This window comes from Nomascus leucogenys, chromosome 22a (genome assembly GCF_006542625.1).
Source record: "Nomascus leucogenys isolate Asia chromosome 22a, Asia_NLE_v1, whole genome shotgun sequence".
NCBI lineage: Eukaryota > Metazoa > Chordata > Mammalia > Primates > Hylobatidae > Nomascus > Nomascus leucogenys.
This window is the reverse complement of record NC_044402.1, coordinates 40,302,636-40,328,746: the sequence shown is the minus strand read 5'-3', so window position 1 is coordinate 40,328,746 and position 26,111 is coordinate 40,302,636. Positions and strand designations below refer to the sequence as shown.

General features: G+C 45.8%; 1 protein-coding gene across 2 annotated transcripts; it reads right to left on the bottom strand.

Moving 5' to 3' along the window:
- Positions 1-2,014: 2,014 nt before the first annotated feature.
- On the bottom strand, positions 2,015-26,111 carry C22AH14orf93 (chromosome 22a C14orf93 homolog). 2 transcript variants are annotated; one of them, XM_030802577.1, is made up of 7 exons: positions 26,061-26,111; positions 13,862-14,836; positions 11,066-11,386; positions 5,172-5,233; positions 4,848-4,951; positions 3,015-3,127; positions 2,015-2,746 (listed from the first exon to the last, which is right to left on the bottom strand). In XM_030802577.1, exons 2-7 carry the CDS (start codon positions 14,456-14,458, stop codon positions 2,327-2,329), a joined length of 1,617 nt encoding a protein of 538 aa, XP_030658437.1. In that variant the 5' UTR covers positions 14,459-14,836; positions 26,061-26,111; the 3' UTR covers positions 2,015-2,326. The 2 variants fall into 2 exon arrangements, with proteins under 2 accessions (XP_030658437.1, XP_012353437.2); XM_012497983.2 differs by having other exon boundaries at positions 13,862-14,591; positions 26,061-26,103.

The window sequence follows — 26,111 nt, the reverse complement described above, 5'->3', positions numbered from 1 at the left end:
TGATTCTTCCTTCCAATTACATCTAAAATATCCACACAACTACTAATATTTGGAAGCTTTGATCCTTTGGGGTGAGGATGTGAGAGGAAATCTTATGAAACGTTGAGAGGCCATTAAAGGAGGCCCATGCAAGACTTGGTGGTAACAATGGGCACAACTGGGATGAACAGCCTGTGTTTTCAAGGGATAACTGGAAGCAGAGATGAGTGAAGGGGAAGAAGTAGAAGATGCATATGCTAATAGGGCATGCTCCAATAGTGCTCATGACCTCAGGTGGCCTCTCCACAGTCTAAACTGGAGCTGGGATCTCCAAAGGCCCTCTTCATCCCCAAGACTTTAATTATAATCTGTATACACAGGTGACTCCCTAATCCATATTTCCAGCCCAGTCTTTCTTGGACTTAAAAACTCAACTAACTACTAGCATCTCCAATGGCTGTCTCAGAAGCACCCAATATCCTAAACTGATCTCATCTTCTCTGCCTCATGAAACTGGCTCCTCTAACATTCTCTGAGTAAATGGCACAATCCTGTTAGCTGCTTAAACTAGAAATCTGAGCATCAACCCTATGTCCTCCTTCTCCCTTAACCTCAAATCCAACCAAGTCCTATCAATCACCAAGTTCTGTTAATTCTGCTTCCTAAATGTCTTCCAAATCTGTCCTCCCCTCATCACCACTATATATGTCAAGTCACCATCTTTCTTCTCCTAAACCAATGCAAAAGCCTCCTGGCCAAGGCTTGCTCCCTGCAATCCATCTTATACCCTGAGGTCAAGTGATATTTTTCAGTACAGAAGCTTTACGACTTACAATGGAGTTATGTCTGAATAAACCCATCCATTATAAATTGAAAATATCGTAAGGCAGAAGTGCTTCTTCAACTTAACCATATTTTCAGCTTAAAATGGGTTTATCTGATGTAACTGCATCATAAGGTGAGGAGCATACTGAATCATTTTGCACCATCGTAAAGTTGAAAAATCCTAAGTCGAACCATCGTGAGTTGGGGACTGCCTGTAGGCAAAACCTGTCGTTTTATTTCCCTGCTAAAACAAGCTTTCAATGATTTCTCACTGCCCTTGGGCTGAAGTCTGTACTCTGTATTATGAAGTCTGTCTCACTCTCCAGCCTCTCCTCTAGCATTATCCCTTCCCCAAACCAGTCTGCAGTAGAACTGGACCTTGTCTGTACTCCTCTTGCTCCTGGACTTTTGTACACGCAGTTCCCTGTTTGGAACACTCTCTTAGCCTCCCCCTTTCCTTCTCCTGGTTAACTCTTCCCCAGTTTAGACATTACACCCTCTCAGAAGAAGCCTTTCCAGACTGCAAGAGTAGGTTAGCTACCCCTGCTGTATATTGCCATAGTGCACTACACTCCACCATGGTCACCCTTATCACAGTTCATTTCATTGCCTACTCCACTGCCTGGCTTCCTGACTAAACTAAAAAAATCTCTGAACAGCATCCAACCTTATCAACAATGTATCCATAGCACAGTACCTGACACATAGTAAAGCGATCAATATTTGTCGTAAGACTGAATAAATATAAAGCCATTTTTGCTTTTCAATCCGTCCAAAATGCACACCCCTTCGACAAAATACAGCTTGGCTGACAGGACCAAGAAATAGCTACAAAGTTGTGTATTTTGCTTGGTCACATAGTGAGAGAGAGGCTGCTGGTGAGACACGGGAACTCTTTAAGCCTTAATTTCCTCATCTGTAAGATAGGAATAGTAAAATTTTCCTCATGTAACTCAATAAACAATAGCTGTTATATCAGGATCCCAATTCCCCAATAGTGATAGAACTTGTGTTCCCTTGGTCAGAAGACTCAAGCTCATGACTGAAACTGCCCACCGGGTGGCGGTATTAACCTGGACTGGTCGTGTTCGGTTTCCACTGCAGAGCAAGACAAGTAGCCACGGGGAAGCAAAAGGTACAACCTGGGCTGCTTCCTCAGAGCTTTGGGTGGAACTGGGCAGGGGCAGAAACAACTCAGAGACGGGGCATATGTCAAGAAGGCCTCATGTTTCTTGGACCCATCCTCCTCCTTTTCTCATCCCAGGCTTCTCCGAGACACTGTTTATGCTGAGGAATAAGCATTTTCTGGCTTACTGTTCACAGTGGAGGGAGTTTCTCCCCTTCTAGGTAAGTTTTTATCCCACCAGTGTTCTGCTTCCCCAGTACAGACTGTGTTAAGAAAAGAGGCAAATTTGCTTTCTCAGACTGCACAGAGCATCTCATTATTTTGTGAAGCCCCATGGCCGCCTATTTCTGAGACATGGGGCATGGCGGAAGCCAGAGTTATTCTTGGCTGTAGATTTTATTCATCCTTTTCCACCTTGATTTCAATGAATGAGTTCAAGTCAGGACAGCAGGTTTTGTGGGGTTGGTCAAAAGATGGGGAGCCAGGTGCATTCTCATCTCCTCCCTCATCTTCCTCTTCTTGGAAATTAGGATTGTAAAGTTCTGGTGGAAGGAGCTGGGCTTCAGCAGAAGGCAGTCTGTCTGAGGGAGGCCCATACACACGGTTGGCTTTGGTGCCATGCTTAGAGTTAGCATCCAGGTGGTAGCAGAGCTCTGTGAGGCGCTGGGCCCGGAAACGGGGAGGGCGGGCCACCCACACACCTGGCTCGTTAAGACTGTCCTCTTCATCTGACATCAGCTCCTCTGTCACATCATTCCACAGACGTTGGTCCTCAGGTCCAAAATGCCTCATGATACTGGATCGGTTGGCAAAAAGCTAAGGCAGAAACCCACAAGATAGATTAGGAAGGTAAACATTCTATGGATTAGATTTGGGGACAAGGTTTGGTGGGGAAGGCTGTGTAAAATCTGTGCCTAAGTGAACCCAGTCCCCAAGTCAGATCTTAGCATTGGCTCAGTGTTCTTCTCTATCTTCCTACATTCCTGGCTCTCAACCCTATTCTCAGATGCCATGTCCTCTGGCCCTTCCCACTTAGGAAAGGGTTTAGAGTTTAGTATCTTGAAAGAAAGGCCTAGAAACCTACCCGATATCGGCGACTTCGAAGTTTCTTCTCCTCTTTTTCCTTCAGGCCTTTAAAGGGGTTCAGAGAGTTGCGGTACTCACGCCTCTTAGTAAGGAAGTAGGCCACACAGGCTCCTGGCAGGGAGGGAAGGAAGGGAGCAAGAAGGAGGGTCCTCTAGAGTAGTGGTCCTCAGCCCGTTTTTCTGCCCTAACACTATTGAATGGGAGGTTGGGCATCACTACTTAGATTAGGGCTTTTTTTTTTTTTTTTTTTTTTTGAGATGTAGTTTCACTCTTGTTGCCCAGGCTGGAGTGCAATGGCACAATCTCGGCTCACCACAACCTCCACCTCCTGGGTTCAAGCGATTCTCCTGCCTCAGCCTCCCGAGTAGCTGGGATTACAGGCATGTGCCACCACACCCGGCTCTTTTTAGTAGAGACATGTTGGTCAGGCTGGTCTCGAACTCCTGACCTCAGGTGATCCACCTGCCTCAGCCTCCCAAAGAGCTGGGATTACAGGCGTGAGCAACCAGGCCTGGCCTAGATGCTGGGCTGTCTTGGCATAGGCATTAGCATCTATTCACTCCTCCTTGGTTGGGTTTCTTTTTATTTATTTATTTTATTATGATTTTGTTACAAGACAGGGTCTTGCTCTGTCACCCAGGCTTGAGGGCAGTGGCATGGTCAGGCATGCTCACTGCAGCCTCAAACTCCTGGGCTTAAGTGATCGTCCAGCCTCAGCCTCCTGAGCAGCTGGGACTACAGGTGCACATCACCATGGCCGGCTAATTGGTTTAGCCTTCTTTGCCCACCTCCATCTCCAACACTAACTCCTCCCAAGTATCTCCCACTGGAAAAAGACAACTCCAACCGCTTCTGTGTCTCCCCGCTCCCTCCACCAAATAAAACCTACCCCTTCTTGGGCGTGGTGGGTCACACCTGTAATCCCAACATTCTGGGAGGCCTCCTGCTGAGGCAGGAGGATTGCTTGAGCCCAGGAGTTTGAGACCAGCCTGGGCAACATAGTGAGACTCAGTCTCTATTTAAACAAAAATTTAAAAACAACAACAATCTACCCCAATGCCACTCTGATGGAAGATTACAAGTATTTTTTTCTTTTTTTTGAAACAAGGTTTGCCCACGATGGAATTCAGTGGCACGATCTCAGCTCACTGCAACCTCCACCTCGCAGGCTCAAGCAATCCTCCCGCCTCAGCCTCCCAAGTAGCTGGCACTACGTCATGCATGCCACCCCGCCCAGTTAATTTTTGTTATTTTTGTTTGTTTTTGGTAAAGATGAGGTTTCGCCATGTTGCCCATGCTAGTCTCGAACTCCTGGGCTGAAATAATCCTCCTGCCTTGGCCTCCCAAAGTGCTAGGATTACAGGGATGAGCCACGTTACCTGGCTCTACAAGTACTTTTTCAGCAGAAGCTTTCATAATACTTCAGGGTTAGCTACAAATAAGAAAAGAGAGCAAGGAAAGAGAAAGCCTGGGAAACAATATTTAGGGACGAAGAGGCAGGCCCGGCTTCTGAACATAACACCTCCTCATAACACCTTAGAGTCCTCCTCCTCATAACACCTTAGATTCAAGACGTGCATAAACAGAATGCATGATGGTGTTCTAGCCCTTTCCTTCTCTCATTTTCGTTTCAGACTGAGAGGGAAATAAACAGGCAATTTGAGATAATTCTATGAATATATTGAAGGTGAGAATAGCCAAAAAATGTTTCAAATCCACTATTTTCAAAACTACCTAATCATCTCTACTATTCCTCTTCTCCTCTGACCAAGAAAGAGGAGTGGGAGATGGGGAGAAAGGATGACACAGGAGTTAAACCAGTTTTTCTCACCTTTTAGCTCCTTATCAGTGTAATTGTGGGGACTGGTCACCAGCTCTTGCTTGAGCTTTTCCAGAAGAAACTTCACTACTGAAATATTCCAAGAGGACTTGATGCTGCCACAAAGAGAAGAGAATGAATAAAGTTGTCGGCTTTGTAAGAGCCAGACAAACAGAGATACCCAGCACTAATCAACTTTGTGGCAAATCCCTCCATGGCCTAAGAAGGTATGGTGAGATCAAAGCCTTAGTCTCATTGCTGTATTGGAGCATCCCCCTCTACTTCCCTGTCCTTAGCAAAGTACCTTCTAATTCTTTTTCCTCAAGGGGACCATACCTTTCAGACCCATTGAATCTCTTGTCATTGGTGATGTGGTTATGCACATTGTGGACCAGTTTCTAGGGGAAAAAAAGAAAACACAATCAAGCCAAGAGTGGATATTATGAAAACTCTCCTCTGGTCCCTAGGGTAAAAAGGCATTGTCCCTAAGGGGCTCTCTGCCTGAATCCTTTCTAAGCCAAGAGCCTATCCAAGTTACTATTTCTAGTGTGGTCTTCCCTGACTTTTCATTTCATGTGTGTCAGGATTCCAGGATCATCCCTGGCCTTACTTCTGCTCCTGAGTAGTGTGATCACTAGAGCAGAGGGTCTCAAACATTTCCATGAACATACCCCGATAGCAACGAGAAAGCAAGTATACACCAGGAGTACTGCGAGTGAACATTTCTTTTTCACTTTTCTTTCTTTTTTTTTTTGAGATGGAGTCTTGCTCTGTCGCCCAGGCTAGAGTGCAGTGGCGCGATCTTGGCTCACTGCAACCTCCGCCTCCCAGGTTCAAGCGATTCTCCTGCCTCAGCCTCTCGAGTAGCTGGGATTACGGGCACCTGCCATCATGCCTGGCTAATTTTTGTTTTTTCGTAGAGATGGGGTTTCACCATGTTGGCCAGGCTGGTCCTGAACTCCTGATCTCAGATGATCTGCCCGCCTTGACCTTCCAAAGTGGTGGGATTACAGGCATGAGCCACCACGCCCAGCCAAGTGAACATTTCTTGAAGTCCCCTACTCTTGCACTTTTTTTTCTTTCCTTTCCTTTTCTTTTCTTTTCTTTTTTTTTTTTTTTTTTTTGAGATGGAGTCTCGTTCTGTCACCCAGGCTGGACCGCAGTGGCACGATCTTGGCTTGCTGCAAGCTCCGCCTCTTGGGCCTCTTGGGTTCACGCCATTCTCCTCCCTCAGCCTCCTGAGTAGCTGGGACTACAGGCGCCCGCCACCACGCCTGGCTAATTTTTTGTATTTTTAGTAGAGACAGGGTTTCACCGTGTTAGCCAGGATGGTCACGATCTCCTGACCTCGTGATCTGCCCGCCTTGGCCTCCCGAAGTGCTGGGATTACAGGTGTAAGTCACTGCGCCCGGCCCCTACTCTTGTACATTTAAATTTTTTCTTCAAAAATGTATTTGTATTTCTTTTCTTTTCTTTTTTTTTTTCTTTCTGAGACAGAGTTTTGCTCTGTCACCCAGGCTGGAGTGCACTCGTTAAAAAGTTTTGCCGGCCGGGCACGGTGGTTCATGCCTGTAATCCCAGTACTTTGGGAGGCCAAGGCAGGTGGCGCCATCTCAGCTCACTGCAACCTCCGCCTCCCGGGTTCAAGTGATTATCCTGCCTCAGCCTTCTGAGTACTTGGGATTACAGGTGCCTAGTACCACGCCCAGCTAATTTTTGTATTTTTAGTAGAGACAGGATTTCACCATGTTGGTCAGGCTGGTCTTGAACTCCTAACCTTGTGATCCACCCACCTCAGCCTCCCAAAGTGTGCTGGGATTACAGGTGTGAGCCACCACACCCGGCCTGTTTAATATAAAAATGTCTTCTGGAAATTTTTTTTTTCTTTTTGAGACAGAGTCTCACTCTGTTGCCAGGCTGGAGTGCAATGGCGCACTCTCGGCTCACTGCAACCTCCACCTCCTGGGTTCAAGCAATTCTCCTGCCTCAGCCTCCCGTGTAGCTGGGACTACAGAGGCGCACCACCACCACATCCAGCTAATTTTTGTATTTTTCGTAGAGATGGGGTTTCACCATGTTGGCCAGGATGGTCTTGATCTCTTGACCTCGTGAATCACCTGCCTCGGCCTCCCAAAGTGCTGGGATTACAGGCATGAGCCACCGCGCCTGGACATCTTCTAGAATCTGCTAGTAAAATTGATGACCCAGGAAAAAGCCCCGGGTTTGTCTGTGGCTTCATATATTCCCTCGTGCGTTACCACAAATCTCAGGAGTATATACACCATGGTCTGAAAAACAGAAATCTAAAATAACAGAAACATGAATTGGAAAGGACCGTGGAGGCTCTATTACCCAATCTCCCTTTCACATCATTAAACAGGCTGTCTTTCCACTTTGTTTATACCCATCTAATGATGAGTTCTCCATTTTGAGTCAGCTTATTCTATTGTTGAACATTTCCACTCATTAAAAAGTTTTGCCGGCTGGGCGCGATGGCTCATGCCTGTAATCCCAGTACTTTGGGAGGCCAAGGCGGGTGGATCACCTGAGGTCAGGAGTTCGAGACCAGCCTGACCAACATGGTGAAACCACATCTCTACTAAAAATACAAAAATTAGCCAGGCGTGGTGGCGTGAGACTGTAGTCCCAGCTACTCGGGAGGCTGAGACAGGAGAATTGCTTGAACCCAGGAGGCAGAGGTTGCAGTGAGCTGAAATCATGCCACTGCACTGCACTCCAGCCTGGGCAATAGAGTGAGACTCTGTTTCAAAAAAAAAAAAAAAGAAAAAGAAAAAGTTTTGCCTTAGATGCTTCAAAATCTTTTCCCAGTTTTGCCCATAATAGCACCTGAAATATTTATTTATTTATTTATTTATTTATTTTTTATGTTTTTTTTTTGAGATGGAGTCTCACTCTGTAGCCCAGGCTAGGGTGCAGTGGCGTGATCTCGGCTCACTGCAACCTCTGCCTCCAGGGTCCTGGTTGAAGCAATTCTCCTGGCTCAGCCTCCCTAGTAGATGGGATTACAGGAATGCACCACCATGCCCAGCTAATTTTTGTATTTTTAGTAGAGATGGGGTTTCACCATGTTGGCCAGGCTGGTCTTGAACTCCTGACCTCGTGATCCGCCCACCTCGGCCTCCCAAAGTGCTGGGATTACAGGCGTGAGCCACCACGCCTGGCTTTATTTATTTATTTAGAAACGGAGTCTTGCTCTGTCGCCCAGGCTAGAGTGCAGTGGTGTGATCTCAGCTCACTGCAACCTCCGCCTCCCAGGTTCAACTGATTCTCCTACCTCAGCCTCCCAAGTGGCTGGCATTACAGGCGCACGCCACCACGCCCAGCTAATTTTTGTATTTTTAGTACAGACGTGGTTTCACCATGTTGGCCAGGCTAGTCTCTAACTCCTGACCTCAGGTGATCTGCCCGCCTTGGCCTCCCAGAGTGCTGGGATTGCAGGCGTGAGCCACCACACCTGGCCCTAATGCAGGGTTTTACATTTTCTTCAATTAAGTTTAGTTGTGTTGTTTCTGATTATATTTTCATCCCAAGCTCCTTCAGTCAGTGGAAGTTACCCAGTCCCAAACTGACAGATTAATATCCTGATCCAAGGACTTTTCCGCTCCATATTCAGAAATCCCCAATTTATCCTTCTACCTCTATGGTTGATTCACCATACCAACTTAGGAAAGTATTGTCAACTCTTTATGGCTAGGGTCTCCATTCTGTAAAAAGGACCATTATTATACTGGCTGCATATTCAACATAGTTATTTTACCTCTTAGTAGTCCACACTTAAGGAATCACAAAGGAATGGGTGAATGTTTCAGAAAGTATTTGGGAGAGTTTCAAAAAAAGGAGAAAGAAAAAAGGAAGTTACAAAGCTTCCAACTCAAGTGGCTTGGAAGAGATCAGCTGATAAAAGTCAAAACAGGCTTGATATGGAAAGGGAAAATACTCTAGACAATAAGTGTGAGGACTGTAAAGGCTGTTGGCTCACCTACCTCCTGAATAAGCTAAAAATATTTCCCCAAGGAGTGGCTGGGATCTGCAGCATTCCAAGGAATTAAGAATTCTGGTTTGATCCTTTTGGTTCACAGGATCCCTAGCAGCAATCCTCAAGAGCCTCAGCAGATTGGAGAGATGCCTCTTTGATTCCGTCCCAGAGCTAAAGATTGGAACAACTGTCCCTCCCCCTCTAAACCCACAGTCTGCCACAAGAACATTTTAAACCTTCCTCCATCATGGGCAGCAAAACTTCCTGACTGGTCCTCCAGATCCTTCTCAAGCACAGAATAGAGAGAGCATGATGGTGAGTGAGCATACTGTCCTTCCTGCAGGTCCTCAGTTCCACCACACTCTCCTAAGAGAAGGAAGAAGCCAGGCCTTAACGCTGTACCTCTCTCTGGAGGCAGCAGGCACAAGTGGAATGGAAGTGATCGAAAATCCTGCTTTTGTGCAAATTGTAACTATAAACTCATTATAGTCAATATGAACATTGTATGGCTAAAGAGTATCTCCAGCCAGGCACGGTGGCTCACGCCTATAATCCCAACACTTTGGGAGGCCGAGATGGGTGAATTGCCTGATCTCAGGAGTTCAAGACCAGCGTGGCCAACATGGCGAAACCTAATCTCTACTAAAATACAAAAATAAGCCAGGCGTGATGGTGCAAGTCTGTAATCCCAACTACTCGGGAGGCTGAGGCAGGAGAATTGCTTGAACCTGGGAGGCTTGCAGTGAGCCGAAATCACGCCACTGCACTCCAGCCTGGTGACAGAGCGAGACTAAAAACAATATCCCCATGGTTGTCAGAAAAAAGCTTTTGTGAGACCAGCCTGGGCAACTAAAATACAAAAATACAAAAAATAAGCCAGGCGTGGTGGTGCATGCCTGTAATCCCAGCTACTCGGGAGGCTGAGGTGGGAGATCACCTGAGCCTGGGAAGTCAAAGCTGCAGTGAGCCATGATCACACAACTGCACTCCAGCCTGGGCAATGGGAGTGAGACCCTGTCTCAAGAAAGAAAGAAAGAAAAGAAGTTTTTGGGTACAGAGTTGATCCCAAGACTGTGGTCACTTTAAAGAAGGTTTCTCAGCCTCTTCACTATTGGCATTTTGAGCTGGATAATTCTTTGTTATGGGGGCTGTCGTGTGCACTGTAGGATGTTTAGCAGAACACCCACTAGATGTCAGTAGTATTCTCCTTCCCCTGTCCCCAGCCACCCACCAGTTGTAATAATCACAAATGTCTCCAGATGTTTCCAAATATCCCCTGAGGGTAAAATCACCCCAGGTTGGGAACTACTGCCCTAGAACTTCTCTAGGTTTGGTCAGCTGCCAGGATGGGGACTCCCAGCTCAGCAGGATGTTCTTCGGGCTCCCAGCCACGCCAAGAAGCTTTCAGGCAGACCTGGTTCAGGCCAGTCCCTTCCTGGCTAAGAGCTCTTGGAATGACTGGAATCTCCAAACCTCTATAACTGAGCTGAAGGTCTAGTGACTCTCTGCATCTCTGAAGCTTGAGACTACCTCAGGACAGCTTCACTTGCTTTTCCACCCAAGGTGCCCCTTGCCACTTACTCTGCACACTAGCCTAATTTGCAGGCAATTTCCAGAGTTACCCTTTGATGACCAATCTGCTCAATCCCTTAAAGATCTTCTCATCAGGATTATTAGAACACTAGGAAGGCCGGGCATGGTAGCTCACGCCTGTAATCCCAGTACTTTGGGAGGCCGAGGCGGGTGAATAACCTGAGCTCAGGAGTTCGAGACCAGCCTGACCAACATGGCAAAACCTGGTCTCTACTGAAAATTCAAAAATTAGCTGGGGGTGGTGGCACGTGCCTGTAATCCCAGCTACTCAGGAGGCTGAGGCAGGAGAATCGCTTGAACCTGGGAGGCGGAGGTTGGAGTGAGCTGAGATCATGCCATTGCACTGCAGCCTGGGTGACAGTGAGACTCCGCCTCAAAAAAAAAAAAAAAAAGAAAGAACACCAGGAGATGTGATATAAAGGAAGATATCACATTATCTGGAAAAGCCTAAAAGCTTGATGTTTAGCAGGGGACTTCCTATCCCTAGTGTTACAAAATAACCTCTCTCCTTATCCCTCTCACTCTGGTAGGATTCAGTATAGCATTCATTTAATATGGGAGGCCTAAAATCAACCCACCCATCACTCTTCACTTATCTCTCCAGACTGAAGAAAAATTTATAGAAATTGAGCTCACTCACAGAGAGTACCAGATCCCGCTTGCGCCTGGAGTTCTTCTGCCCACTTCCTCTGGTCCTGCATGGGGAAACGGTCAGCCCTAGAGAGTGTCTCAGCTCCCCAGTGCTCCCAGGGCCTGACTCTTCCAAGGCACTGTCCAGCGCAGCAGCAGCATTGAGCATGTCCTCAGGGCGGGGTGGTGGCAGCTTGGTTCCATTTTCTGGTCCTGTCTCTGAGGTTGCCCGCTGGATTGCCAGTTGTGTGGCTGGTGAGAGTTGCTTGGCATAAGCAGGGACCAGAACTCGCTGTACTGCACCCTCAGAGGCCACGTAATCATCCACCAGCTAAGAACATAAAAAAATAACAGCCTGTTAGCCAGCCAGGCTTAGGAGAACCTGGTTTACCATCATTCTTTGGCTAAGAATAGTGAACAGAAAGTGGAAAGAAGGGGGACTCTAGCACAATCTTTAATGGTCAATGGCTTGTTTCTCTGGGACTCCTATGAGTGTTGGGCAAATATTTCTTGTGTGTACAGGGCCTCTCGTGTTGGGTTGTTACCGTAGGGCTGCTCACAAGGAGAAAGCATGTTTCTGACACTGTTTGTGAATAGTCATTTATGGATAGCTCTTGGATATAAGAAATGTAGCTAGATAAGTGTTTTGTCTGAAAGGACTGGGAGAAGAAGTGATGACAAGAAAGAAACCAAGGCCGGGCGCGGTGGCTCACACCTGTAATCCTAGCACTTTGGGAGGCCGAGGAGGGCAGATCACGAGGTCAGGAGATCGAGACCATCCTGGCTAACATGGTGAAACCCCGTCTCTACTTTTGTAAAAATACAAAAAATTAGCCGGGCGAGGTGGTGGGCGCCTGTAGTCCCAGCTACGCGGGAGGCTGAGGCAGGAGAATGGCGCGAACTCCGGGGGGTGGAGTCTGCAGTGAGCCGAGATCGCACCACTGCACTCCAGCCTGGGTGAAAGAGCGAGACTCCTTCTCAAAAAAAAAAAAAAAAAAAAAGAAAGAAAGAAAGAAGGAAACCAAGCAAGAGAAGGAGTAAGAAAATAAAACAGTAACAGCGATAAAGAGGAGACATAAAAGAAAAACGAGCAAAGGAGGAAGATATAAAGTCAGAAATCCCTAGAAAGACTGGCAGCGACAGCTCCCCTCACCTATCCTCCATTCCCAGAGTCAGTCCATGCCCTCACCTTGATCCTGCCCCGGCCACATTCAACTGTCATAGCCCCTGACATCTACCTGACTACCTGTGCCCTCACTCAAGGACATACAGAGCCAGGAAAGGAAGGAGGGAGCAAGGGAGAGAGGAAGGAAGAAAGGAGGGGGGATTTCTGCAGTCAAGAAAACAAAACACTGAAAGTGGGGAAACACATACACATACACACACACAGAAAGAAGTGGGGGAGGAGGCTGAGATTTATAGAGCTGTGAGCTGCTTTCTGCGCTGTGAAATCTAATTCCATCCTGTCGGCTTGGAAGCCTTTCCTGCCTCAAAGAACCCACAGCTCAGGGCAATGCCTAGCCTGGTACCCTCCTGCCTCCCACCTTCCAGGTCCTCCCTTGAGCTGGAACCACTGAGAGTCCTGACCAGCCACAGACTGGGGTGAGCAGCAGTGGTCATTACCCACATGGCTGTGCCTTCAGGAGAGCAATGACCAGTTGCTGTGTTACACTGGAGAGGGAGAGAGGGGTTTATGTGTTCATTTCTCAGATCCAGCAGATGGGCTGGGAGTTTCATCCCTCCCATCTACTCCATGTGTTCTGCTCCTTTACTCTTTACTGGGTGTCTATGTCTTGTCGTGGGGGGAGGAGAAAAAGAGAGGACAGACGGAGAATAAGGTGGAGAGCTGACAGAACTCCAACCGTCTCTCAAGTGGCACCACATCTGTTATTTTCCTATCTCTAAGATGTCTATAGTTGCTCCATCTCCTTTTCATACTTCCATGTGTGACATTCTGCAGTTCTTACTCTACTCAGCCAGGATTTTCCTGCTCATATGGCCCTTAAGCAGTAAAGAAACTGAAATAGCACAATGTACATCTATGTCTTTTCCTGCTCACAAAATATGCTTGCTTGCTTCCTTCTTTTCTTCCCTCTTTCTCCCTTTATGTTATTCTCTTACTGTTAACACTCAGTTGGCCATTCCTTTTTCTCATTTCCCATTTTATTTCCTTTCCTCTACCTCCCTCTCGCCTTACCTCATCGTCTCTCTCCCGTGGTGTAGATTCTCTTTCCACACAGATTCACCTTTCTTCTGTGCTCCCTTTTTTCACTTTTTCTCCTCCCTCAGCCCTTCATTTCTACCTGTCTCTTTCCCTCCCTATACCTGTCTTCTATTATCTTTATCTTTGTCCTCTCACTTTTTCCTCCTCTCTCCACCTCTGCCTCTCTCCCCTGTACATTCCCATCTCTCTTTGTACTGAATTCCTCTTGGCAAGCAGAGGGCCTGCGATAAAATATGAATGAGCCGTCTGTTCACGGCAGGCATCCTCGCCAGGAGAGGCAGAGTCCACGGAGCAGCCGAGACAGCTGTGGAGAAGAAGGTGCCATGCGGAGCTATTGAGAGAGAGGGAAGGGCACCCCGTCACTGCACACAGCAAAAAATGACCTTCTGCCAAAGAAGCTGATGGTTCAGGAAGAAAATAGGAGAGCTGACTATCCCTGAAGGAAAAGGAAACGTGGTACTGTTTTGCTTTATCACAAATACAGACAAAAGGTTTAAAGATGGAAAGAAAAAACAGAAAGGAAAAAGAGCGAAAGGCCAGGAAAAGCACTTAGGAGCAACAGCCCTCTGCTGCCATACTCACGGGATTGAGCAGGGGGGCTCCCTCGCTGGCAGCCAGCGTGCACCCCGGGAGCCGCACATCCCTCTGAGTTGCTGGGAAGCCCAAAGGCCCAGGCCCCACTGAGGCTGCTCCCAGCTGCCGCAGCTCCTCAATCACCACCTGCACGCCGCTGCCCACGCTGTCACACTCCTCTTCCACGGCAGACAGAGCCTTAAAGGCTTCCCCGGGACTTTCCTTGAGAGGCCCAGGCTCCTCAGGTGGGGAACTATGTGCCCGGCTTTCCCCATCTTCATCAGGGATGGACACTTTCCCTTGTCTCAGGTCACCCACTTCCTCCTGGAGACGTTTTAACAACTCATTGTTGGCCCTGGCAAGACCCAGAGCAGCTTCAGCCAAACCCACTGCCTTATCCACCCGCTGGTAGATAATATGCAGGAGCTGCTCTGAGCTCTGAACAGCCAGGCCATGTCCAGTCACTGTGATGGGGGTGCTGGGAGGAGGATTCCCACCCTGGGAGCCTGTGTTGCCTCCATTAGTCTCACTCTTACAGGCGCAGCAGCAGCATCTGGCCTCGCTGCCACTGGGAGGGGAGAAGAGAATGGTGGCACTGAAGGACATGGCGGATGGGGCAGTAACAACCACGCTTACACTGCTGGGCCGCTCCAACAGGTAGGAAGCATCGACTTCTCTGGACTCACTTTCCTTTCTCAATGAGGATGGTCAGAGGAGCCCAGGCCCCAAGCTGTAGGGTCTGTGAAAGAAGAGTAGACAAGCCATGAAGAAGCACACAGTCCATGGCGGCCTCTCCTCGGCCTGCAGAAGGGAGACAGGTGCCTTCTATTTGCAGATCCTGTGCTCTCCTAGCACATCACAAATCAAGGCCTTCCTGATGAAGGTTTCAGAGGGTAGAGAGCATTCCTTCTGCCCCCCAGCATGGAACCCTCGACTAGTGCAACCTAAGGAACAGGGAAAGGATTCAGAAGGACCTTCCGGCATCTGGAAAGATTAGAAGATTAAGGAAGAAAATGTAGATCTGTGTCCTCCTCCTCACCATCTTTACTGTAATAATGGTACTGCATTTCATTGCTTTGACATTGTTCCTTAAGGTGTTCAGAACACTTCACATAAGTTACCTCATCTACTCAACAGCACTAGGAAACACATATTACTCCAGGTCCAGAGAAGAGACATGCGGAGAAATGATATGTCTTTTTCAAGGTCAGAGGCATAATAGCAGAATCCAGTTATTACTACTTTCAATGTAGTGTTGTATTTTTTTTTTTTTACCTGATACCACCTTTGTTGACATTAACAATCATGACAATCATGATTCTACCCTCTCTGTAATTTTCATACAAATGCATTCAGAGTAAAACTCCTAAATAAGGAATACATCCATCACTGCAGCCCTCAGGATGTCACCAACTTCTCACTGTTATATCATTAATGCTTTGGGGATGAGGGCAGGGAAATGAAATGAAAAGATCAGGGAATTGAGCTGGGGTAACCCAGGGCTGCACAGCCCCCTTTCCCATAGTTGTGTACCTGGGCCATGAGCCTCTGTAATGGAAACTAGCTGTCCTGAATCTTCCAGCCAGGAGCCCAGAGAAATCACCCGTGGGGCCTCTTATCTTCATTTCTCATGCTCCTTAAGGGTGGATCCAAAATTCAACAGGAATGTTTGAACAGCTATGCTGTCACTTTGCCTGCATGACCAGTCCCCATTAAAGGAGAAACCAGAATATCAGTGATAAACCAAACTGCCTTTCTTTTAAATTACTGTAGTTAAGCAGCTAAACTACTCCAGAAAAGAAAAAAAGGGGTAAAGAAGTTGATTTGTACCACTGAGAACACTCCAGGGAACTTAATAAATATTGTAATTTTCTAAATAATACTTGATGATAGAAAAAAAATCCTTCTGATGCTCCATGTCAAAACCTTAAGTATGTTTACAATTTCCCTGAGAGATGCATTTCTCTCTTACCCTGTAAATTAAAACATCACAATTAAAGGAAAGGAGGGGCGAGGCATGGTGGCTCACGCTTGTAATCCCAGCACTGTGGAAGGCTGAGGCGGGCCGATCACCTGAGGTCAGGAGTTCGAGACCAGCCTGACTAACATGGTGAAACCCTGTCTCCACTAAAAATACAAAAATTAACTGGGTGTAGTGGCGGGCCTCTGTAACCCCAGCTACTCGGGAGGCTGAGGCAGAAGAATCACTTGAACCCGGGAGGCAGAGGTTGCAGTGAGCCGAGATCGTGCCACTGCACTCCAGCCTGGCGACAGGGCGAGACTCCACCTCAAAAAAAAAAAAAAAAAAAGAGTAGGAGGTTAAGAGAATTTTCTATATACTGAGGGTTTTTTTTTTTTTTTTTTTTGAGATGTAGTCTGGCTCTGTCGCCCAGGCTGGAGTGCAGTGGCGCGATCTCGGCTCACTGCAAGCTCCGCCTCCCGGGTTCATGCCATTCTCCTACCTCAGCCTCCTGATAGCTGGGACTACAGGCGCCTGCCACCTCGCCCGGCTAATTTTTTGTATTTTTAGTAGAGACGGGGTTTCACTGAGTTAGCCAGGATGGTCTCGATCTCCTGACCTCATGATCCACCCGCCTCGGCCTCCCAAAGTGCTGGGATTACAGGCGTGAGCCACCGCGCCCAGCCTTTTTTTTCTTTTTGAATAGGCAATCTCATTTCAGAAACAGGAAATATCAATGCCTCTGAGGTAGTAAAACATAAATCTGACAATGCATTTTAATTACATGTGGTTATTAAAGAATAGTCTTTGATTTGCTCTTTCCACCCTTTATATTGAAGAAATGGTTTTTTCTGTGCCAGATACTTACTTCTTGCAAAAACTTAACTCAAATACATTTACAGCTTCCTTGTCATTATAGTCACTGGGAGGCACAGCTAAACCTGAAACCAAAGGTTAAACCAAATTAAAACTAAAGGTTAAAGGAAAGCACTAAGCAATTCTATGTCAATTTATAGATGAATCACTTATGTATTCTTTTCCTTCCTAAATAAGGGCCTACACTGCTCCTGCAGAGTTTTTTCTTTTTAATTCTTTCTTTAACCTACATCATGCAGGGAGTTTGCTCTTAAACATGGATGCTGTGGGCAAAAGAATGTTTTGGTGATAATAAGTAATAGTATTCAAATGCTTGCCAGCTGGGTTCAGCATTTGTAAAATCAGTAATTAAGATGCATCAGGTTGGGACACTGGCTGAGTTGTCTAACTCCTTTCTGGTACCAAACTCTCTTGCCTCACGCACTTACTCTTTCTTGCAAGAGGCTTTTACCCCTACCAGTGTTCAGCCTGCCTCAAGCTCTTCCCCTCTATTTTTATTTATCATTTTTTTGAGACGGAGTCTCGCCCTGTCGCCAGCCAGAGTGCAATGGCAAGATCTCGGCTCACTGCAAGCTCTGCCTCCCGGGTTCAAGTGATTCTCCTGCCTCAGCCTCCCAAATAGCTGGGATTACAGACGCGCGCCACCACATATGGCTAATTTTTATATTTTTAGTAGAGACAGGGTTTCGCGATGTTGGCCAGGCTGGTCTTGAACTCCTGACTTCAGGTGATCCACCCGCCTCAGCCTCCCAAAGCGTTGGGATTACAGGTGTGAGCCACTGCGCCCAGCTCCCTCTTCTTTAAATAGTCTTTCCTTGGTCGTCTTTCCTTGATCATCTTTCCAAAACAGCACTGTACTGCAGGTTAAAAAAAAAAAAAAAAAAGGGCCGGTTGGTGGCTTACGCCTGTAATCCCAGCACTTTGGGAGGCCAAGGTGGGCGAATCACGAGGTCAGGAGATGGAGACCATCCTGGCTAACACAGTGAAACCCCGTCTCTACTAAAAATACAAAAAATTAGCCGGGCGTGGTGGCGGGCGACTATAGTCCAGCTACTTGGGAGGCTGAGGCAGGAGAATGGCGTGAACCTGGGAGGCGGAGCTTGCAGTGAACCGAGATCGCGCCACAGAACTCCAGCCTGGGCGACAGAGCGAGATTCCGTCTCAGAAAAAAAAAAGGGGGGGGGGGGTGGCCGGGCGTGGTAGCTCACGGCTGTAATCCCAATACTTTAGGAGGCTGAGGTGGGTGGATAACTTGAGGTTAGGAGTTCTAGACCCAGCCTGGGCAACATGGTGAAACCCTATCTCTACTAAAAATAAAAAAATTTGCCAGCCATGATGATACGTGTCCGTAATCCCAGCTACTCAGGAGGCTGAGGGAGAAGAATTGCTTGAACCCAGGAGTCAGAGGTTGCAGTGAGCCGAGATCACGCCACCATACTCCAGCCTGGGTGATAGAACGAGACTCCAGCTCAAAAAAAATTTAAAAAAAAATGAGGTTCTCCTCTGGCTGCACCACTTATGAGCTATGTGAACATCAGTAAATTATTTCACTTTTCTGAGACCAAGTTTTTTCATCACTATCTACTTTGAGTGGTTTTTGTGAAGATTATACATAATATATGTAAGGCACCTACAGAGTGCTGGCACATGGTCAGTGCTCCACTAGTAACGGCTGGATGATATTATGGTTATTCCTGTAACATTTTGTGTTCCCACCCTGGACACCGATCCTGATTCCTTAATCTTTTTTTTTTTTAAGAGGCAGGGTTTTGCTTCCAGCCAGGAGCCCAGAGAAATCACCCGTGGGGCCTCTTATCTTCATTTCTCATGCTCCTTAAGGGTGGATCCAAAATTCAACAGGAATGTTTGAACAGCTATGCTGTCACTTTTCCTGCATGACCAGCCCCCATTAAAGGAGAAACCAGAATGTCAGTGATAAACCAAACTGCCTTTCTTTTAAATTACTGTAGTTAAGCAGCTAAACTACTCCAGGAGAGAAAAAAAGGGGTAAAGAAGTTGATTTGTACCACTGAGAACACTCCAGGGAATGTTCTTGCTATGTTGCCCAGGTTGGTCTTCAACTCCTGACCTCAAGCCATCCTCCCGCCTCAGCCTCCTGAGTAGCTGGGATCACAGGTGCGAGCCACCACCTTGATTCCTGATTCCCTAATTTTGAATAAAATGCAATGGCTTGAAATAGAATTTGGGGAAATTTGCCCCCAAATTTAATATTGAATTTCTAACAAACATGCATTTATAGGTACAAAACCTTCTATGACGCAAATTAGAAAGGTAATTGAGTATTTGGAATTTACTTGCTATCATGACCTGGTCTCAGACTAAGGATAATATTTTATGCTAGTTTTTAATGCTAAATGTATTTTCCTATTGTGAGTTCAGTTTGTTCCTCAATTTCTCTTCTGTTTTTCTACATTGTATGTTACCATACTATGTCCATTTTAAAACATCACATTCAGGGCAACAAATAAGTGTTTTCTTGAATTAACCTGCCTATAAAAACTTGGTACAGTGTGATCTAGCACAATGGGCATTCACAGAATTCATTTTTGGTTTCCATGGACACTATTGCTGACTTAATTTCCCAGCCTCTTGCTATAGTCTCTCACCTAAACTCTAAGATATGGAAAGATATTGGGATCAGCAGGTAATAAACGAGTATTTCACGTTATATTTACTAACCAGGTAACTACTTAAGTGCGGGATAAATGACTCAAAACAAAACATTAATTTCATTAGCTGCATATACCCCCATTAAAGAAGGTGAGCTGGGCCAGGCAGGTGGCTCACGCCTATAATCCCAGCACTTTGGGAAGCTGAGGTGGGCGGGTCACCTGAGGTCAGTTTGAGACCAGCCTGGCCAACATGGTGAAACCCTGTCTCTACTAAAGATACAAAAAAAAAAAAAGTAGCCGTGCATGGTGGCGCGTGCCTGTAATCCCAGCTACTCAGGAGGCTGAGGCAGGAGAATGGCTTGAACCCAGGAGGCGGAGGTTGCAGTGAGCCGAGATCACACCATTGCACACCAGCCTGGGAGGCAGGGCGAGACTCCAGCTCAAAAAAAAAAGAAGGTGAGCTGGTGAGTGGGGGGAGGTATTTTTAGGTTCATATATTCATATATATATATATATATATATATATATATAAATCTTATGTATTTATTTATTTATTTTTGAGACAGAGTCTTGCTCTGTCGCCCAGGCTAGAGTGTAGAGGCGTGATCTTGGCTCACTGCAACCTCCACCTCCCAGGTTCAAGCAATTCTCCTGCCTTAGCCTCCAGAGTAGCTGGGAATACAGGCATGTGCCACCACTCCCAGGTAATTTTTGTATTTTTAGGAGAGATGGGGTTTCACCATATTGGCCAGGCTGCTCTTGAACTCCTGACCTTGTGATCCGCCCTCCTCGGCCTCCCAAAGTGCTGAGATTACAGGCGTGAGCCATCATGCCCGGCCAATATATATATATATTTGATACAGAATCTCACTCTGTCGCCCAGGCTGGAGTGCAGTGGCACAATTTCGGCTCACTGCAACTTCTGCCTCCGAGGTTCAAGCGAGTCTTCTGCCTCAGCCTCCCGAATAGCTGGGATTACAGGCATGCGCCACCACACCTGACTAATGAATCCTGACCTCAAGTGATCCGCCCGCCTTGGCCTCCCAAAGTGCTGAGATTACAGGTGTGAGCCACTGTGCCAGGCTCAAAAGTTTTTTATATGTAAGGCCATGTTAAAGGATGATTCACCAAAATGGATTGCACACTACTCAAATGAAGGGAAGACAAAGTCTCTACCTACAAGGCACTTGAAGTGTATTTCAGATGGGAATGTCTAAACAACATGGGATGTTCTAAACATGGACTATCTAAAAAACAAAGTGAGGCCAGGCACAGTGGCTCACACCTATAATCTCAGCACTTTGGGAGGCTGAGGCGGGCAGATCACCTGAGGTCAGGAGTTCGAGACCAGCCTGACCAACATGGAGAAACCCTGTCTCTACTAAAAATACAAAATTAGCTGGGTGTGGTGGCACATGCCTGTAATCCCAGCTACTCGGGAGGCTGAGGCAGGAGAATCACTTGAACCCGAGAGGTGGAGGTTGCAATGAGCCGAGATCGCACCACTGCACTCCAGCCTGGGCAACAAGAGTGAAACTCCGTCTCAAAAATAAATACATAAACAAATAAATAACAAAGTGAAATACACACAAGTCCTAATAATATGGTATAGACTGAAAAATTTCTGAGGCATTAGTTCAAAATAATGGAAAAATTAACAAAATGAAATCATACTGAGAAAGAGTTCTTACAGAAGAAAAGCTTCCAGTTGAGCCTTGAGCAACGTATAGGATGAACTGATAGGGTAGTAAGACATTCTAGAGGAGAAAAAAAAATTACAGGACTTAACAGGGTACATGTCAGAGGTCAGAGCAAAGGCGCTTATATAGTAAGCTAAGGAGAACTGACAGAGGTATAGAGATGGGGTATAGATATAATTGGTTAAAGACAACTGCAAGATTATAAGCCTAAGAGTAACAGGATGGTACCACCACCACCACCAGAATGACAGAAATGAGGCAGTTGAAATACCATGGCTGGGCATGGTGGCTCATGCCTGTAATCCCAGCACTTTGGGAGGAGAGGAGGATCGCTTGAGCCCAGGAGTTTGAGACCAACCTGGGCAGCATAGCGAGACCCAGTCTCTAAAAAATAAATAAATAAAAAGAGGAGACACCAGTATATTAGAGAAGAAGTGTATTTATTTAACATTTTAAATTTCAACTGATGGCAACATGTTTAAGTAGAAAGTCCTGAAAACAACTGACTAGGTCTAAAAAACAGAAAAAGATCTTCAATCTTGGGATGCGTTGCCAGCACAACATGACAGTAGATGTCACACTTAGGTTTGCAAAAAATATATGCATTTGGGGTTCATTTCAGTATTGGTCTAATTTAAATACATGTGAAATAAGCCTTAAAAATGTACTTTCCAGTACTTTTGGTATTTTTCATAAATATTTAGATAAAAAAGAAAGAAAATTCATCTCCTTTAGACAGACAGTTCAGGGTGAGACTGTCCATAATTTTAACTATCCCTTTCCTCCCAAGTCACATTTTTGTTAGGACTAAATATATCATACTCTTGGCAGTTCCCTTGCTTGCTTTCTCCCCATTCTGAGTTTGAATTTTCTGCATGACTGAGTTCACCTCCAAACTATGAAAAATAAAAGTTTTCTCACTATTTAATAGATGTGTATGATATGGTATCACTCAGATGATATATGTTTTTATAATGGGTGCTTGACTCATTCAGGGTCATGCTAGCAATAGACTTCCTTAAATGTGATTACTGAAAGCATGGCAATTCGTATCAAAATCTTCATTTTAAGAAATAAATAAGGAAAACGGCCACTTAAAGCTCCTGCTGTGTTGGTCAGTCCTACTCCTCCACTTCAAGGTGCAAAATGGCTCACCTGTCAAAAGGTTCTCTCAAAACCTATTTTTATCAGAAATGAGCTCCTTATCACACAAGAGCAGCTAAGTAAATACCACAAAATACTATTTTCCCACATTTTAAAAGAGTGACTCGACTAATGGTCTGCAAAAAATCCAAGACCTTATTTTTACGGGTAAAAAAGAGAGCTGTAGACGCAGAAGGCCGAATGCGGTCTTTAAAGGATTCCATGTAATCTGAAAATTCCACGTATATTTCTATAGCAGGATGAGAATTTTTAACCCAGTATAGCACAGTCCTTTTTATTTACATTTGCTAAGATTACATTGGTAAGATTAATATTTCCGATTTCAGGTTTGCCTAATGTAAAGGACCCACTGCATTTATGGAGAAACTGAAAAATGAAAAAGCAGCTCCTAGAACTCGTGCCAGCGAGAACTTGGTAAATGTTAGTTGATTAAATATTAGTCAAGGATGACAAGGTGGACCCCAGGGACGGCAGAACCGTTTCCGATGGGTCAGTGTGATTCAGCTACCGGAAGGGCGATCGCAGCGACGCGGGAGGCAGAGATCGGCGACTGCTCAAGAGACCTCAGGGGACAGGGTGACTCGCCACTGTGCCCAACCATACAGTGCGCTTTGGGAGTCCCGGGTAAAGGGGGTCATTCCCGCGAGGGATGCGGAGAGCAGAGCGGCCAGAGGAGCGGCTAGGGATCTCGCCGGGTCACCGGGGAGGGTAGACTACGTAGCCCCGAGAGCTTTGAGAACTTGGGCTGAAGGCGGCGCTCGCCGTAAGAACTGACGCGGAAGTGCAGCTTAGCAGCCCTACGGATGTCTACCGCGTGTGCCCGGCGCTACCGCACGGGCTGACTCAGCTAGGCGGAGGCGGAGGCGTAGGCGGGCGCGCGGGAGACAGAAGAATCCGCGGCGCCTGCCCGTGTACCCGGCCAGCGCGCGCACGCGGGGAGACACCGCCTCGCTTGCCTTCTGGCTCCCGGTGATTGGCGGTTAGACGATGGAAGGGGAGCAGGGTCACGGACACTATTGGCTGCAAACAACAGTCACTCAAAAAGTCAGGTAGGGGAGGGGCCTCCTCGGGAGGGACAAGACTGTGAAGCTTTTTCAAGGCCGTCAGACGCCATCTTTAGCTTGTTTTTGTTTACTTGCTTTTGTTCTCTGCTGCTCACAAACCTGTGTGTACACGATTATAAGCACAGTGGCCACAAATCGGCGTCACACGTTTGGTGGTGGCCGACTTTTAGTTACTGCTGGCCTCGGTTACATTTCTTTCACATGTCACCTGCAAATTAGCAGCTCCTCGTAATTCAAAGAAGTTTCCAATATGGGGCCCCGAGGATTCCCAGGCAAAATCAACAGAGTTTAGTTTTGCTTTGCTTTGGAAGGCCAAGCCAACGATATATATGTGCGAGGAATTCTCCCCTTTCTTAGGAAGAAAAAGCAAGAACAGTGGATATGACCCTACGTTCCTGGATGTAGAAATCAAATAGCCTAGGAAATCAGGGACACGGGCTCTGCACTGTTCAGGGAGAGCTCTCCCTATTTTTTGAGAAGCTAAAAAGTAAGGTAAAAAGTATATGTGATGACCTGTAGTGATATGGAAAAGAGCTAAAAAGGGTAAAACTCCATTAAAAATTCCCGTAACTGGCCGGGCACGGTGGCTCACGCCTGTAATCCCAGCTGAGAGGCAGAGGAGGGCGGATCACCTAAGGTCAGGAGTTGGAGACCAGCCTGACCAACATGGTGAAACCCCGTCTCTACTAAAAATACAAAAATCAGCCCAGCATGGTGGCACATGCCTGTAATCCCAGCTACTCGGGAGGCCGAGGCAGGAGAATCGCTTGAACCCAGGAGGTGAAGGTTGCAGTGAGCCAAGATCGTGCCATTGCACACCAGCCTGGGCAACAAGAGTGAAACTCTGTTTCACAAAAAAAAAAAAAAAAAAAAAAAACTCCCGTCACTGTTGTGATCACAAAGATCACTAGAATGTGACTAGATTTCAAAGACATGCAGGTCTGAACTTGTGGAATAATCCACAATCGAGCCAGTATTTATTAAGCACTGGTCTGACTTGAATTGTTAGAGAATAAAAATATACTCAGTACAACAAGTAAGAAACCCAGAAAGCCCAAACAGGGCCACTTTTGTTATAAATTTGTACAAGTAACTTTATTGCAGTCGGTATTTAGGAGTCAAATACTGCTTGAAATAGAGTAGGATGCTAGCTGTGTAATAGAAATGCATTATTATACAGAGGTTTTGTTGTAATGAAATTTAAATTCTACAGTAGATCCTTTTTTTTTTGTCTCCTGGTTGTCACTGCATTTGTGACATTCCAGTTTCTCCCTCAGCACCTCATATACCTCCTATGCTTTCACTCCAATCTGCAAATACAAATTTGGATACATATATTTTCCATACGACTTCTAATGAGGAGATAGTGTTTCTGTAACAGAATGAAGTGAAAATAGGGCTCCTATAACAGGAGGTTCTGGTCTGCGAGCCTGTTTTTCTCTAATTCATATACTTTTTTCGTGACTCTTAGAAATGAGAAGCTTTACATTCTAAAAATGCAACATGATAACCAAAAGGCATTTCTTATCCCTTCTATTATTTGCCTTTGCATCCTCTTGGCTCCCTATCACCATCACCATGAACAGTTTTTGAGAATTAGACTTGACTGGATTTTTTTTCCTGATACTTTGCCAGCTGTGGAGCTTTTCGAATAGATTCCAACCAATAAACGACCATTTTGTCAAAAAGCCAAGAAAGAACTTCCCTTCTGAACACACCAACCAAACCACACGTAAAGGCCAAAATATACACAGCTGTACATTTAAGAACGTGAGACAATAAAAAGCAAAACCACTTAGGCAAAACAGTCACTGAAGGCTTTGAACCACAGATTCAATAAATTGCCTACTCTCATTTGCCACATGGACTATATACTCCTTGGCAATTATTTAATTATTCATTATTCTGATCCTTTAGGAGCAGAAAAATATAGTAAATGCACATAGAAAGTGCCTAAGTATGCTAAGCATAGGATGTCTTCTAAGCTCTGCTTTGCACACAAAATATTTTGATCACATTTGGGAAAACAACAGAAAAAAAATTCACATCCTAGGGGATACTTTGCACACATAAAACCAGATATATTTATCACTTTTGAAAATAAAATCTGATATGGTACATATACACACATATTGTACATATACACAAATAACCCCAAGTTATAACTTTACAAATCTGTTTCAAGAAACACACACACACATACACACACAAATGTTCTAATGAAAATGTGTGTGAAAGACACACTGTAAGAAGGTCTTTCCCCCTTCCCTAGGGAAATGAATGTCTCCATTATAATATCCCAATATTAACCTATTGGCCTTGGACAAGTGCCACATCCCAGCCACTTGGTTTTGGTTCTGGGGGGTGGGTGTGTAAAAAGCACGCAAACGGCTTTATGAGGGAGCCTCAAATCTCTCTCTGCTTCATTCGATGTTGCCTGTGGCAGAAATTTACATTATCCCTTCAGCCCGCTTAAAAAAAAATCTGTACTTCCCAAGCGGCTAAATTTTTAAAGTCCCTCAACCACAAAAATCTACCAGTTCTTAAAATGTGATTTAAAAAAAAGAAAAAAAAACTATAAATTTGGCTGGAAACGGTTGTACACGGCCATCCTGCTTCTCAACTTCTTGGTATATTTAAAACCTTGACCAGGAAAAAGAAAGAGGAAGAGAGACAGAAAAAGAAATGGGGGAAAGAGCAAATTCCCCTTAGCAACAGTTTCCTCACCCCAACACTGCTACAGATCTCTATTTTTTAAAAATTTGAAAACACACACAAGATTAAGGAAGAAAAAAAATGGAAAAAGGATACCCGAAGGTCGTATGGCTCTTTGTATTCGTGTGTGTGCAAAAAGGAGGACTC